The 15885-nt window shown below is 40.5% G+C and overlaps 1 protein-coding gene across 6 annotated transcripts in view; it reads right to left on the reverse strand.

Annotated features, from left to right (window-relative positions):
• Nucleotides 1-15885, reverse strand: part of rapgef2b (Rap guanine nucleotide exchange factor 2b) — a 534998-nt gene that overhangs the window by 108357 nt on the left and 410756 nt on the right. For all 6 annotated transcript variants that reach the window (XM_078540424.1, XM_078540432.1, XM_078540414.1 and 3 more), the window contains 6 exons: nt 13531-13683; nt 13204-13368; nt 10158-10265; nt 9837-10040; nt 6734-6842; nt 1177-1420 (listed from right to left, as the gene is read on the reverse strand). In XM_078540424.1, the coding sequence (XP_078396550.1) occupies nt 1177-1420; nt 6734-6842; nt 9837-10040; nt 10158-10265; nt 13204-13368; nt 13531-13683 (983 nt within the window). The remainder of the gene's footprint in view (nt 1-1176; nt 1421-6733; nt 6843-9836; nt 10041-10157; nt 10266-13203; nt 13369-13530; nt 13684-15885) is intronic.

Genomic DNA, 15885 nt, shown 5'->3' on the forward strand with positions numbered 1-15885 from the left:
CTTTTCACTGGGGCCAGTCTATCAGGAGGGACCCCTGCTCAGCCCACAAAAGTACCACCAGGTAAAATACCAGTGATGGTCAGGGGAGGCTTTTAAGTGGACACTTGAGGGCCTCAGTTGACCCAAGAGCAGGTGGGCCTCCCAATATCTCCTCCCCCACTGGCAAAATACTTGAATGGTGCCACTGCCATGGCACCTGATTTTATGGAAACCCTCCCCTTGCCTGCCAGCCTGCTCTGGGTTGGGGGGTTAAATTTCATCCATAATCACAGGAGCAATTATATCAGCTGGTTATGACAACAATAAGAGGGCATGGTAGACTGTGAGAATGATGCAATAAATTGCTTTCTTGACAGGGTACTGGAGTGAATAAATACAATTAAACGTCAAAAAATATGAAGTAATGTGGTTCAGGGAATAAAATTGAAAGCAATTTCAATTGCTTCCCAACAGTAAGGCTCTTACAGGGTGAAAGAACAGATGGATTTACAGGTGCTCCAGGTCTTCAAAGGTAGGAGGAAAAAGGTGATAAAGAGGTGAATGGGCTGAACTTCATAAGAATTTGTTGATTATCTAACATTGAATTTGTACAGGAGATTGGTTTAGCTTACTGTTGGAATACTGTGTGCACCCCTTATAAGAGGCATATTGGAGCCAAAGAAAGGATAGGGTTCTTTCAATAGGAGGAGGAAAGAGGGAGTAAGAAGACTTTTTTGTCACATGGTGGCTTTTTACCAAAGTGATGATTACGGGTAAGTCAACAAGGTAATTTAAAAGTAAACTGAATAATTTTAAAAAAATAATATGGGGAAAGAGCAGGGAAATTGGTGGATAGCTGCAGTGAAAAATATAGTACGATTAGCCAAATGGCTTCTTTCTGCAGGAATAAATTCCATGATTCTGTTAACTCCATGACATACTTTTGAAGGATAAATATTTGGAAATAATTCCACTGGACTATCTCAACATTTCCAATACCCTATCCACCAGAAAGAACTTAGTCATTTATGAACTGTTGGTCATTAGATCTTACTAGCTTTGTGGAACAGTCCGAATATTTTACTGTCGTCATTACGTAGTCTTACCTTATTTCCAATCACAGTGTTTACAAAACCATTTTGAAATGGTCATTCTCAACAAAACTGAAAAATAAAAATGAAAAAAGCTTTCACTTACTTGTAAGGTTTTTGTGGAAGGATGCTGATTCGAGTCTTGTCCAGTATTTTCTTCAGTTTGTTTCGTCCTGTCACTGTGTTTGCCTTAGCCTTCTTGCTTGCTTTATCTAATCCAATCACCTGTTCAACATCGACAGCAAGGTCAGGGATGGAGTAACGGCTGCCTTTCTTATCACCGATTTTGGGTAAGTGTGGAGCACCATTTCTCTTCTCTTCTGCGAGTCTAGACAGAAGTTCTTTAAATACTGTGGGAGAATTATAAAATTGACTTAGCGAAATTCTGACCTCTAATTATTTCTTTGATTTAATAAGCAAAGAGGAAAAACAAAGATATCAGGAGCAACAAATTCAGTGTAATGTTGCACTCAGCATATGCCAGCGATTCCCAAAATGTGGGTCGTGGTCCCAATTGAGGTTGCAAAAATAATAAATGGGGTTGTGAGCTCCCCCTCCTTTGAGATGGAGCCTCCACTGGCACTAGGCCCTGTCCTTCTCAGATGGAATTCTACGATGCCTCAGTGCTGTCTGAATTTTCCCCATGACCTTATCTTTAACGAAAAGCCATCTCCCTACATGTGAAGTATTCAAATGTGCAGAAAAATACTGAACTAATTATAGTACCTACTAGAGCAGGAGGGCTACTGCACACCACAGAAACAATTTGGGATTTCATCCATAGGCTAACTGATTGTCAACTTGCAGTCGGGTTGATGAGCTAAACTTTTATGTCACATTTTATTGATCAGAGTCCATTGCTGAAAGGACTTTGGTATTTAAGACCATGACGTTTGTATTTTCACACGTCTCTGAACTCGTAATTGGCAAATTCCCCTCTACTGTCAGACTGAAACTTCAACGATGTCCCAAGTTTGGCTCCTATCCTTTTCTCCATGATTGTGTCTATAATGGCTTTATTAAGTATTATTGTACAAAGACTAAATCTGGCCACCAGGTTAACAAAATGCAGAATCAAAATATTTCGGTCTTTATCCCATACTTTTAGACCCATAACAACTACCTTGTTAAAATCACATGCCAATGGAAGGCATGCAACCAGAGCCAGGAAGAGAAACCATAGGCTTCTCCTGTTTCCGTGCCCCGTATTCCCCACCCCCCGCTTTAACACTCCTCCTCAACCATGCATGATAGTTTTTCCCTTTTCAAGATTCACCAGTCAATTCACTAAACAATCACAGAAAGGTCCTAGTAAAATGATAATTCCCATTGTTGGCATCTGGCTACAAATGTTATCCGATATATATGCCGCAATATTAAGAGCAGCAATGATATAATGCAGTGTTAATTTGTGGGCAACCTATAGGTGATCCCACTGTGACTATCAAACAAGCCACAGAGTACAAATTTTACTTTAACAGCATTGTGCATTATTATAACTTTGACAGGAAAATATTCCATTAGTTATTTATAACACTGTGCAGACGATAGCACTGATTATGGTGACTGCCTTAGCCCTCATTAACATGTTTTGCACATTGTACCATATGGACACGGTGACAGTAAATTCATGTTTGGGAGAAAGACTCAATACTTGCAACCCAGATAAAATGCACAAGATCCTTTCAATTCTGTAGAAGTAGTAGAGGACTATTTCTTGCCTGGATACATATTATTCAATATAATTATTTCATATAAGAGGTGTAATTGGATTCTATTTTATCAGTCATCTCACAGGGTAGAAAAATCAAATGACGCCTGAGCAGCAAAATGGAGTGATTAAACAATATCAAACTGACAGCTGATTTTTAAAAAAAAGATGGTCTTTCAGGTATGCAGCTCAGTCTGGACGCCATTTACAATACTGCGCCTGGGCCCCCCAAGCCACTGGACACCACCGTTTGGCACTGTGTGCACCACGCTCTAGGGCCCACTTCTTACTAATCTCTTTGATCACCCTCATATACTTCTCATCAACCTCACCTGAAGCTTTTGGAGGGATTTTTAAACTTTGGAAAGTAAATTGAGCAAATTGTACGTGTAACTTCAAAACAATGTATTTTCTCTCTAATCATTATCACCTGGTGTAATTAATACTTGTCTAACACTTTGATGAGAAACATCACATTTTGTTAAGGGGATACAATAATGTCTGACAGAGGAAACTGCAGATCCACTGATTTCCTAAAAAATAATTGCCTATCGTGCTCCATGTCAAGTTTCATTTGTGCCTTTTTCATAGAAGGTTTACTCAACACTATTGGTATGTCACTAGAGACTACATCAGTACTTATAAAGTGGTTTACTCAAGCTACTTTACATGAGTACTTTCTTATACCTTAATCTTGCATCAATCCTCACTAGTAGTGAAACAAGATAACATCTGAGCCATCTGTTGCACGTAATACTGAAGTACAATCACTATCGAGTGCTGCACAGCTCAAGGGGGTCTGTGACCAATATATGCATCAAAGGACTAAAACTCCTTATGGCCAGTATTATTTATTTAGATTTATAATTATTTCCACCCCCTTCCTCAGAATTCCCTTCATCATATGTCATATCGCTAGTGGTTTGTCACATGATACTTTGAATCACAACTGTTGCACCCATTAGTTGTTCACTGGGCATTGCTGGTATTTTTTCATCTAGTACTGCTATTCCAATTTTGTCTTTTGCTATAATACCTATATCTGCTAAAGGTCCTTCTATCCTCATTCTGCCTGTCTTTAATCCTTCCACTGTATTGATGCCTGCGTCCAGTATCTGGGCTACTTTGAAATCTGACCATCACTGAGTCCTTTAGTCTTTGTGTCACTGCACAGTATCCCATTTGTTTCATGAAGGGTGAAGGAACTGATAGTTCCTCCAGGAACCTTTCAAGTCAGCAGACATATGATATGAGAGGGTCGCCCTCTCTAAGAGCGGAATATAAAAATTGGAACTAGTAGCCTGACCATATTAGACACCTTAGCACAATCCTGCAATTTAAGCCTGAGTACTGATTCAGGGATCCCCAAATTAAATTTTGTCAATCTTTTATACAATTTATTAAAGTCCATCCTGATGTATTCTTCCATGGAATGACCATCTGTTTTCCGAAATTTATCAAAATCTTACCATACCGCATGTGTATTTAACAGATTATTTTCCTTGTAGATTTCAACTAAGAACTCACTATCCAAATGGTAAGTACGTAACACAGAATATTTCTAATTTTATTGCTTGTACAAGTGACAATGCCAAGGCCATACATAAATTGCTTTCTCTTTGGTAGGGACATTAACCTGTGTCCACATATCCGCTTCATTCTCATGCTGGTCATTGCTTCAGAGAGTGTGAACATCGGAGAGTAATCACACCCCAACAATTTACATTTGCTTTCTGCCATTTTCCCCAATGGCACTAGCGTTTTAGTTTTCTGCCTGAAATGCTTTCTTAACCTCCAATCTTCAACATCCTCTGCTACCACGCTATATTCCAGAAAGCCACTTGCTGAAGCATAGAACTGCAGCCAATCTATATACACTTTTATAAGCATTTATCTACAGAGTTAAACAATACAGCATGCGTTGTCATCAGCTATCTCTTAATGTGTGGAGGATATCTACACAGGGTCACGAGTTTCTGCCATGAGTCTTCATGAGACTCAACCGGCTGATTCTTGACCCGCAGATCTTTGGGCACATGGGAAGGATGTCCCGTGAGGTAGTGGAATCCGAAGTGCAGAATTTCCTTCATTTTCTTTCCTTCTCTGCCTCTGCTCTGCCTCATCATTAAGGCGTTTAGAATCAAAGCATGGTGCACAAGTTGTCGCTATTTTGAATGATTGGTAGCAAGCTCCTCCCAGTCATTAGTGTTGATGCTGCTGCACTTCAAGGAGAGCTTGAGAGTGTCTTTGAAGCATTTTCTTTGTTCTCTCCTGGAATGTTGACCATTTGAGAGCTAAGAAAACAGCACCCAGTGGGGAAGATGATTTTTAGCCATCTGAACAGTGTCCCGCCCATTGTAGTTAATTTTATAGTGGTTTTGTCTGAATGCTTGAGGACCTGGCTTCAAGAAGGTACGCCCATTGAATTCAGAAGATTAGGCAGAGCGTTTGCTGATGAATTTCTCGAGCGCTCTTATATCTCTATAGCAGGGAAAATCCTGACATCTCCTGAATTGCCTGCTTCCTGTGGCTGAGGAAGTCTTCCAAGAGACACAGCATGGTTTTAGGCCTTCCAGTGGAACCTCTGACATGGTCTTTGTTGCCAGACAAATCCAAGGAAAATGTCAAGAACAATACAAGGAACTCTTCCATTGCGTACATCGGCCTGACCAAAGCATTTGACTCAGTAGATTGTGAGGCTCTGTGGATTGTGTTCCAAAGATTTCGATGTTCCAGAAACTTCATCACAGTCCTGCAACTGCTTCATGATGATATGATTGCAACTGTCTTGATTAGGAGATCTGAAACAGATGCCTTCAAAATCCAGAGCAATGTCAAGCAAAGCTATGGAATAGCCTCCATACTATTTACAATGTATTTGACAGTGGCTATTCACCTTATCAAAGGTCAGCTGCCCTCTGGTGTGACCATTAAATACCATTTAGATGTTAAACTCTTTAACCTCAGTCGCCTTCATGCCAAAACTACTGACTACCGCAGACATACAAGATCTACAGTTCTCGAATGACCGCAGTGTTGTCCGCTCTGCATCAGATTTGCAAACAATTCTCAATCTCTTCAATTCTGCATACAAGTATGCACCATTCTAAAGCAACAATCATAAGTTTAAGTTTGTGATTATATACAAGGGCTCTAGTCAATCCTCAGTTAATGCCCATCCCACCTGCATTCAATTAAACACAATTGATATACAATTAACAGAAGGTAGCTCACCTCCACCTTTCCCTCTTAAGGGCAATTAGGGATGGACAATATATGCAGATTTTTCCAGTGACATCCACTTCTCTATATTGCATTAAAAAATTGACCAAAAAGATGTCAATGATGGATAGCTCTGTGGTGTAGACTTACTGAAAACAGAATCAAGATGGCCTAAATGCATTGTGAAGGCCCCTTACAGTCAACAGTAACAACTCACGGAAAGATCCCAAGTGCTGAATAATCCTGAAGCTATCCCTTATCAATGACTCACAAACACAGCAATTGCAGTATGATTGAGCAGAAGTAATGCACCACGCATTACTAAAAAAAAATTGTTGGTTTGAGAGCACAACTGATTTACAAAGAGTTGCTAAATATTAAAATTATTCAATAGTCAAAACACAGAGCAAATCTCAGGGAAGAAATATTGGGCAAAGAAATCTCACTTGGGCCACTTTATAGAGCAATAAGTAAAAAAAGCAAAGGAGCAAGTTATCCATTCAGTCACAGACGGTATACATCTGGTAGAGACCAAGAAATGAGGCAGAAAATAAATACTTTTTTATTCACAATACCTGCAAATAGCCTGGAATATCACTTCATAATTATTTCAGACACCCACATATCTTTGCTGCTCTTAAGAACTGCAGCTACTGTGAAAAAACATATTTAAAACAAACAGGTCATATAAATTGTATCTATGAAATTATCACTCTATATAGAAACCTACCAAACAAGTTTGTTTTCACAGTGATAGACAAATGAGTATTGTTCCTAAGAATTTCCAAAGCTTTAGGTAGCTGAATATTCTCAAAGTTTTGCCCATTAACTTCCATTATCTGAAAAACAAGATAGCCTTAATTTTTCATTTGCACCAAATGTGTAATTGAATGTCAAAACAACGTCATATAAGTTAACATTACCATTACTGCCTCCTATTTTCTCTTTCGGAACTGTTATTTGTCAGCAAGAAAATCCCAAAAGCCAATGTAATTCTAAAAGAGGGCAAGCTAACCATTCAATATGATAAAGAATGTCACAAGTGAAGCTTACTGTAACTTTTACTTTATGAGAGCAAAATTCTCCCAGTTGATTATTGAAAATGTCAGCTTGAAGGTGGTGAGATAATATCAGATAGCTGGCTACTTAACATATACTCTTTATAATGCTTCTCTTACATTTTCAAAAATATGTTTCAATTAATATTTATTTAGCTTTTTCACCCTTAGTCACCCAAAGAAATTTAATTTATTATGTCACTTTGTGATTGCAATGTTAGTACTTTTAAGAATATAACTCTGAACATTACTACTACTACTAGAAATGGAAAATAAAATCAAATTACCAGCTTTCATTTTGTAAGTGCAGAGACATAGGGCCAACTTTGTCTACTGGTCTGGGTCAATTCTAAATAAGAATTGGTATTAATCTTGCCAGACTGGGCTTGTGCAAATGGCACTCAACCCATTAAGAGCCTTTGCCAATACTTAACTGACAAGGAATTAAGAAACAACAGGGAAAATTGAAGGGAAAGGAATCTGCAAGCAAGTGACAGAGCAGCCAGCACACAAGCACTGTTTAATGGCTGCTAATTGGAGATGGCACCGCATAAGATGATTGGAAGAAAGAGTTCCCCTCTGTGCCACTCCACAGGACCATACTTTATTGTCCATATTGCAGCATGACTTAAAGACAGACCAGCTAAGTTGAAACCTGCACCTGGCAGGCACTAATGTCCGTGCCAATTTTTTGCTGCTTCTTGGAGGATGTAGCTGCACATTTGGGTGAACATAGATCACTGCTTGCACAGCCTGTCCTGCTTTGCATCATTTCAATGGTTTTCCTCCAATAATGGCCCTGGGGGGCAAAAAAATTAGAAATGGCACAAAGACTCAAGACAAGCTAAGTGCCAGAAAGGAAAACAAAACAGGCCAAAAATGGTCTTAAAAGTTGCTGAATGAATTCTCTTACTTGTTCTTTATACTTATTTTCCTTATTTATACGGGCATGATTTGAAAATGGCATGGAACCAGTGTGAAGCCCATAAAAAGTCAAGAGAGGAATTTTTATATCATCTAGTCCCTGGAAATGTACAATGTGTGCAAAAGGAGCAGATACCCGGCAAACAGATCTCTGGCCCTCTCTGCCATATTACTGTGAATTGGTGCATAGACAAGTTGTCAAGATGAAAATCTTGAGGAAGTAAGTCTCATCATTTCTTTTTCAAATCTCCCAGTCTTTGTCAATGTCAGCAAACAAATAGCTATCCCAAAATTTTCCAGATCTTCGATCATTTGTATCTTCTAGGATATTTATGTTTTTGTAAATCACCTTTAAAGTGAAGTTGCATGGTGCACAGGAGCCTATAGTCTGATGTTGACACCTTTCTGATATGGAAATATATATTTGATAAGCTCAGTCACCTTATCACACCTTCAACCTCTCCTCATCTTGGTCCTGAATGCCTATTCTGAGAAACAATGAGCCATGACTTCTGATGGAGTGGCAACTGAGCCAGATTTCTACTCCACTCGAAATGACTTACCTGAAAATCCAGGTAATCGTATCTGGCCTGACCTCACGACTCAAGCTGGGTGAGATCTGTGTAGTGCAGCTCGCTCCCTGGGCCTACAGTCGAGGGCAGCTCAGTTGTAGGTAAATAAGCTATGCCCCCTTTCTTAGGGCACTAGTTGCTGAAAACCAGGTACGTTTAAAGGTCTAGCCAAGTGCAAAGGTCTCTGATAAGCCAGGAGAAGGTAAGTGTATGATATAAGTGGGTATGTAGGGTTTGGGGGAGAAGGGGTTGGGTCTGGCTTGGGTGAGTGGGGGTGGGAAATTGGTAGTCGAATGGGGGCTGGGGCTGGGGTTTTGGGGGGTGGGGGGGGAGTCCCGTCGGGGTCAGGGAGTCCTGTGGGGTTTGGAGGAGGGCAGAGGGTGGGAGAGTCCTGTAGGGGTTGGGGGAGGGGACGCTGTAGAGGGTGGGGAAGTTTCATGGGGGTCGGAGTGGGCGGGGAGTGCAGAAAGTGGGGGTCAGGGGGGCAAGGAGTCCCATTGGTGGTGAGGGAGGATGCAGAAGGTGGGGATCGGGGGAGTCGGGGTGTCCCATTGGTGAGGAGGGTGGGGGGTGCAGAATGTGAGGGAGCAGGGGAGTCCCGTGGTGGGGCCGGAATGGGCCAGTACAACAGTTACTCGGACGCTAGGGGTGGTTTTAATTCTTCTAACTTTTTTTGGGTAACTATTGATGGAACAGCAAAAACCATCTGAAGTTTGTGATTTAAATAACATTCTCGATAGCTCCCAGTGCAGGGCAATTGCCCATTGGAAGTTTGAACTCCCCAGGTAATTGACGTGCAATCCTTATCTAGGAACCTCTGGAGTGGGGGATTCCCCAGCGCATCTTTGGGGTACTCCCCTGACACAGTGCCCTGGAGCTCGGAAGTTGCATTATTAGATGGGCACAACAGAATGCAACTGAAGAAAATGATAATAAGGAACAAGATATTTCAAATTACATGCTCAGTTAGTAGAAACACAGTAGGTTTAGTAAAATTTCCTTGGGTACCAATGGGCTGCTACAGATTTCTTATAATCTGATCCATAATTTGGATCATTAATTAATTAATGAGTAACTCTGCTTCATCAATAAAATATTTAATTTTGCACTTGAAAAGGAGAGAGCTCCAAACAACAAGGTCTGAGAAACTCTTAACAGCAGAAATGAGGTGTGAAACTTTGTCACTAACGTCCTGTGCAGACATATGTATATATTTTTGATACTTTTGCTGGTATCATTTTATTCCATAAAAGTTACTTAAAGAGAAAGAAAGACAAACCTGATCACCACGTTTCAACCCAGTTTCAGTAGCTTTACTACAAGGTTCTACGCTGTCTATGAAAATCCCAAAACCTTTCTCAGTGCCTCCCAAAAGGATAAATGGCAAAGGGGCTTCTCGTGATGGCTTCATTAGAGTTATTAGCCGCCGCTTGGCCTTAGCTGCACAAGCGATGTTCAACAGTCTAAGGTGACCGCCCATTTTCTACACAAAATGAAAAAATATAAATTAAAAACTGAAATTCAACTTCAATTGTTTTTAAAAGTTTAACAGAGGGTTTTAAAAGTCATCAAGTTATTTACTTTAAATGAGATAACTCACCTCTCGTTCCAAATTATTTTCAAATTCTTCTAGAAATGTGGTCATTGCAGAATTCCCTTCAAAATCATTGAAGTGATTGTTTACCCACAGTAATACTACCCGTGTAACCTGGAAAGTGTTCAGAGTAGTTTATTTTTCATTGTTAAAGGCACTGCTTGTGACATGTCAATAAGACATGAAAGAAATAAAAAAACTGTGCACATCAAACTTAATTCTTTTTTGCTTATTTTAAAATGGACTTTTACTGAAGCAAAGGATGGCTACTATAGATCACATGACTCAAGGTTGGCCATCTGTTCTGGAAATCTCCAACAGCAGTTGTAAGGACAAAAGAGTTCCACACTCACCCTTGTGGAATCTCACACCCCATTGTAAGAAAACATTATAATCTCAAAACCAGGGAATTTACAGACATTGAAACTCATTATTCCTGAAGTGGTGCTAATAGCCCCATCTCACACCTGAGGCTGTCAAGGTCATTTCAAAAAGGAACCTTTGAAGGGAAATGGACGTCATTTGCACCTTGATAAGCTTACCTCTGGTGGAGGACACGGGGTCCATCAAGACAATGGATATCCATCAATTTGGATGGATGGTGACTCTTTCAGAGGCTAATGACTGGGACATTATAAGCCATAAGACTAAAGCCAGGTCCAGGCATGAGATAAACATCCCTTTATGGAATCATTGTGGAGGGAGGTCGTCACATGATTTGAGTGACAATTTTGAAATCTCTTTATACGGTTGAGAACTCAGAAGCAGACTAGTCTGCTGATTTACCTCTAACCTGAAAAGAACAGCAGGACTCTCAGCTGACCAAACAGCCGGCAATAAATCTTAGCTCCCTGAAGCCTGTTTATCTGGAAGTCACTGGCCACTGCCTGACAAGCAGAACAAGTCTCTGAATATCAATCTCATCTTGCTGCATTGCCCTCCACTTGAAAGTAATTTTATGTTGCTGTCCTCAGCCAGGAAACCACCAGAATTGGAACCTCTTCACGAAGGAATCCCCCTCTGGATTTTGACTTTCTGGACTCTGGAAATCATGTGAACTGATATACGTTTCTATGATTCTTTTACTGTTGTTATCCATAGTTGTAAAACTCCATCTTTTCTACTACCCTTACTGTACATGTGTGCACATGTGTGAGAGGTTGCAAACATCTGCTCCCCATCACCCCGCCCCCTGTGAGTTACTTACAAAATTGGACCACACAAACTGAGGATTTGGGAAAACACGCTACAGCCTAGTTTTAAAACAATTAAAAGCACCTCTGCTCGCAGAAAGACGGTGAGAAGATAAAGAAGTTGTTTGTTTCTGCATCCTGAATGTAACAAATGTTTGATGCATGCAACATGTGCTGACTACACTGACTACGCTTAAATTTAGAGAAATAAAAATACGCAGATGAAGCTTGATTGCTTTATTTATAAAGCCGCTTATTCCTACTCTTAATTTAGTTTGAAGTTTAGTGAAATCATTTAGATTGATGTTAGGGTCTTACGAAGGAAGCTGTAATTCAATTTACAATGGTAGGTGGCAGAAAGATGGGATTATTTGAAAGTATATTATTTATTGGATAATGTATATTGTATAAACTTCAAATTACGGGAATTGTAACAACAGATGGTCTTAGAAATTCTCAATCCACTTCAGTTTAGTTGTGGAATAACCATGTGCTTCAATATCCGCTGATGCTTATAAACTATTTTAGAATTTCACAATGCCCTGCCAGGTGAATGGTGTATAATTCAACATGACCTTCAGAAAGCATGGAATTACTTCTGATGATTTTTAAAAAACATTATGCAGAGCATGTCCTGGGATGAGAGTGTAGTTGGCAAAGCCACCATTTATTGCCCATCGCTAACTACCCCTGGCAATTAGTTAAGAGTCAACTACATTAGTGTAGGCCAAAAATCTGGAGTCACATGTAGGCCAAACTCAGCAAGGTTAGTAGATTTCCTCCCCTGAAGGGCATCAATGAACCAGCCTAGTTTTTACAACAAGCCAGTAGCTTCATGATCATTATTAGAGAGACTGGAATTTTATTCCAGATTTGTTAATTAAATTTAAATTTCCCCCAACTCCCATGGTGAGATCCGAACTCACATCTCTGCAGCATTAATCCAGGCCTCCGGATTACTAGCCAAGTAACATTATCACTATGTGTCCATTCTGCTTTACAACTTTTTCAACAATGACAAGAAACATGCATGATAGTTAAGACCAGGTTTGCATAATTCTTGAAAATGGCTGCCAAGTGACTGATAAAATTAATTGATCACCACCAATATTACACAGGAGTGATAAAGTTACACATATGCAGACTATACCTCATGACAAATTAAAATTGGCTCAAGTCAAATAAACAGCAATGTAGATTTCTTCCCAGCCAAAAAATATCCAACACATACTATCAATGAACATAATTATAAATGAACCATTTTGTTCCAATATCTGTGCATCTATGTTTAGTAATTCAAAGACATCTATTGGATTTTTGCTCTGGCTTAGTTGGTAAGACACTTGCCTCTGAATCGCAAGGTTCCAGGTTCAAGTCTCACCCCAGGGCTTGAACACAAAAATCAAGGCTGACACTCCAGTGCAGTACTGAGGGAGAATTGCACTGCTGGAGGTGTCTTTCGAATGAGATGTTAAACCGAGGCCTCATCTATCTGCATAGGTGGATGTAAAAGACCCCATGACACTATTTCGAAGAAGCAGGGCAGTTATCCCTGGTGTTCTGGCAAATATATATCCCTCAATCTATATCACAAAAAGCAGATTATCTGGTTATTATTACATTGCTGTTTGCTTATTGCAAAGCAGCTACTACATTTCTTACATTAAAACTACATTTTAAAAAGTGCTTCATTGGCTGTAAAGCGCTTTGAGATGCCTGATGGTTGTGAAAAGTCTTCATTTTCCTTTTTATTAACAGTTGGTGAGGGGAAAGATTCATCAATTAAAACAAATTACTTGTTAGGTACTGAATTATTACAAACTTAAAAGTCAAATCCTGCATTTTTAATTTTGGCTAACCTTGTCCCTGAGACTTGGGTCATTAAACCACTCCAGCAATTTCTTCCCAACTTCCATTGGGCTTGATAAGAAGGTCCTGTAGGTTAAAAGAAAATCTTCTATATATGTGGGATCCACCACTGAATGTTCTTCCACCAGATGCATTGTTAACCGCTCAGCTGTTCCCTAACAAAGTAGTGGAGAACAGTGCATTAATAAAGTTACATCCACCGGAACTAGAGTTGCATAATTAGCACAAAAAATACATGATGAGCACTATTTTTTAAACCATTGTTTGTATTTAATATGTTTAAATATTCTTTTACTACCTTTTACAGTAATATTTACCTTTATGACAATATGCCCTTTCCGGGTTCCAGTGCGATCCAACTCTCGGTGTTCTTTTACCATAACAATCTCTCCCTCCTCCTCTACTTTCTGCATATTCTTTTCTACCTGGTTTAGGATTCGACAATAGTCCTGCTGGGCTATGCACACAAACTGCCAAGGGGCACAGAAAATGTTCCAGTATTAGGCATATTTGCAAATGGTATTTATACTTACGTAGACAGGCTAAGTGGTAGTTTAAGCTATAACTCATTCAGTTTGGAGAACTGTGACTACTTTCTGTTATACTCTCCTTTCAAGCACCACATTTGAATCAAATAACAAAAAATTCAATTTTATAACTCATGCCACTCATCCTGAGTGAGACACAGCCAGAGTGAGTGTGGGTATTGGCAATTTGGTGCACAGTGGGAATTCGGTGCAGAGGGGAAGAGGTGATCTTTTCATTTTGTCTTTGCTATCTAACTTCTTAAATCTTCAGAGAGTGGTCTTGCCCTGCCGCAGCAGTGGAGGCTACAAGGGAAAGGAATGACTGGTAAGTAGTGGGTAAGGTCGGGTAAGTATTTACTACTTTTATCGCTTATAGTTTAAGGACTTTTTGTGGTTTATAGTTTGTATATTCTGTAGTAACGAGGATCAGGAAAGAAGGGCCCTAGAATAATTGATTTAAAAGGTTTAATTTAAAGGGATAAGTCATGGCAGGAGAGCTCAAAGCCGTGGTGTGCTCCTTGTGCTCCATGTGAGAAGCCAGGAACATTTCCAGTGCCCAGGACCTGCATGCGTGCAGGAAGTGTGTCCAGCTGCAGCTCCTGGAAGCTCGGGTTTCAGAGCTGAAACGGTGGCTGGGGACACTGTGGAGCATCCACAAATCTGAGAGCATCGTGGATAGCTCATTTAGAGAGGTGGTCACACTGCAGCTGAAGGGACTTGAGGAAGGAAGGGAATGGGTGACCACCAGGCAGTCCAAGAGAAACAGGCAGGTAGTTCAGGATGGTCTACATCTGAACCAGAGCGGGACTAACATCCTTGCGGGCGGGTTTGCTAGTGCTGTTGGGAGGAGTTTAAACTAATTCGGCAGGGGGAGGGGACACAGAATGTTAGCAGAATAGGGACACATCATAATACAGTAAAACAAGCAAGTCAGAATTGTGATACAGTGAGACGTGGTTGAGGGAGAGGCAGGATTGGCAGCTCAACATTCCAGGATATAGACTCTTCAGGCGAGACAGGGGAGGGGGTAAAATAGGAGGAAGCATTGCATTATTAGTTAAGGAGTCAGTCACTGCAGTAAGGAGAGATGATATCTTGGAGGGGGCATCGAATGAAGCTTGTGGGTAGAGCTTAGAATAAAAAAGGGGCAGCCACATTGTTAGGTGTTTATTATAGACCCCCAAGTAGTCAGTGGGAAATTAAGGAGCAAATATGTGGAGGTGTGTAAAAACAATAACAAAACGGTAATAATATTAGGTGATTTCAACTTTCCCAACATTAATTGGTATAGACATAGTGTTAAGGGCTTGGATGGAGTGGATTTCTTGAAATGTGTACAGGAGAACTTTTTTGGTCAATATGCAGAGGGTCCAACAAGAGACGGCTCAGTGCTGGACCTAATTCTGGGGAATGAAGCCGGACAGGTGGCTGAGGTGGGCGAGCATTTTAGTGATAGCGACCACAACCTGGTACAATTTAAGCTTGTTATGAACGAAGAAATAGACAAGTTGCAAAAAAATGTTTTGGATTGGGGGAGAGCGGATTTTAGTAAAATAAGGCAGGATCTGACCAAGGTAGACTGGGAATAGCTACTTGTGGGGAAATCTACAGAGGAGCAGTGGGGGGCGTTCAAAAATGGGGCGGGTTACAGGCTCAACATGTTCCCTCTAGGGTGATAGGAAGGAGTAACAAGCCCAGAAAACCATGGATGGCCAGAGATATTCAGGATACGATGAGAAGGAAAAGAGAGGCTTTTAGCAGGCTCAAGGGAAGCAAATCAGCGGAGGCGTTAGTGGAGTACAGAAAGTGCAGGGTGGAGCTTAAGAAAGCAATTAGGAGAGCAAAGAGGGGATATGAGAAAGCTCTGGCTGGTAAAAGTAGGGAAAATCGCAAGATATTCTGTAAGTATATTAATGGGAAGAGGATAACCAGGGAAAGAGTAGGGCCCATTAGGGACCAAGTAGGTAATCTATGGGTGGAGCCAGAGGACATCAGTAGGGTTTTGAACGAATACTTCACATCCGTCTTCACCCAAGAGAATGAGGATGAAGGTATTGAACTCATGGAGAGACATTGCGAGGTTCTTGAGCAAATTGCTATAGGGGGTGACAAGGTGTTGGCAGGCTTAAAAGTGGACAAATATCC

This window comes from Cetorhinus maximus, chromosome 1, assembly GCF_964194155.1.
Source record: "Cetorhinus maximus chromosome 1, sCetMax3.hap1.1, whole genome shotgun sequence".
Classification (NCBI taxonomy): Eukaryota; Metazoa; Chordata; class Chondrichthyes; order Lamniformes; family Cetorhinidae; genus Cetorhinus; species Cetorhinus maximus.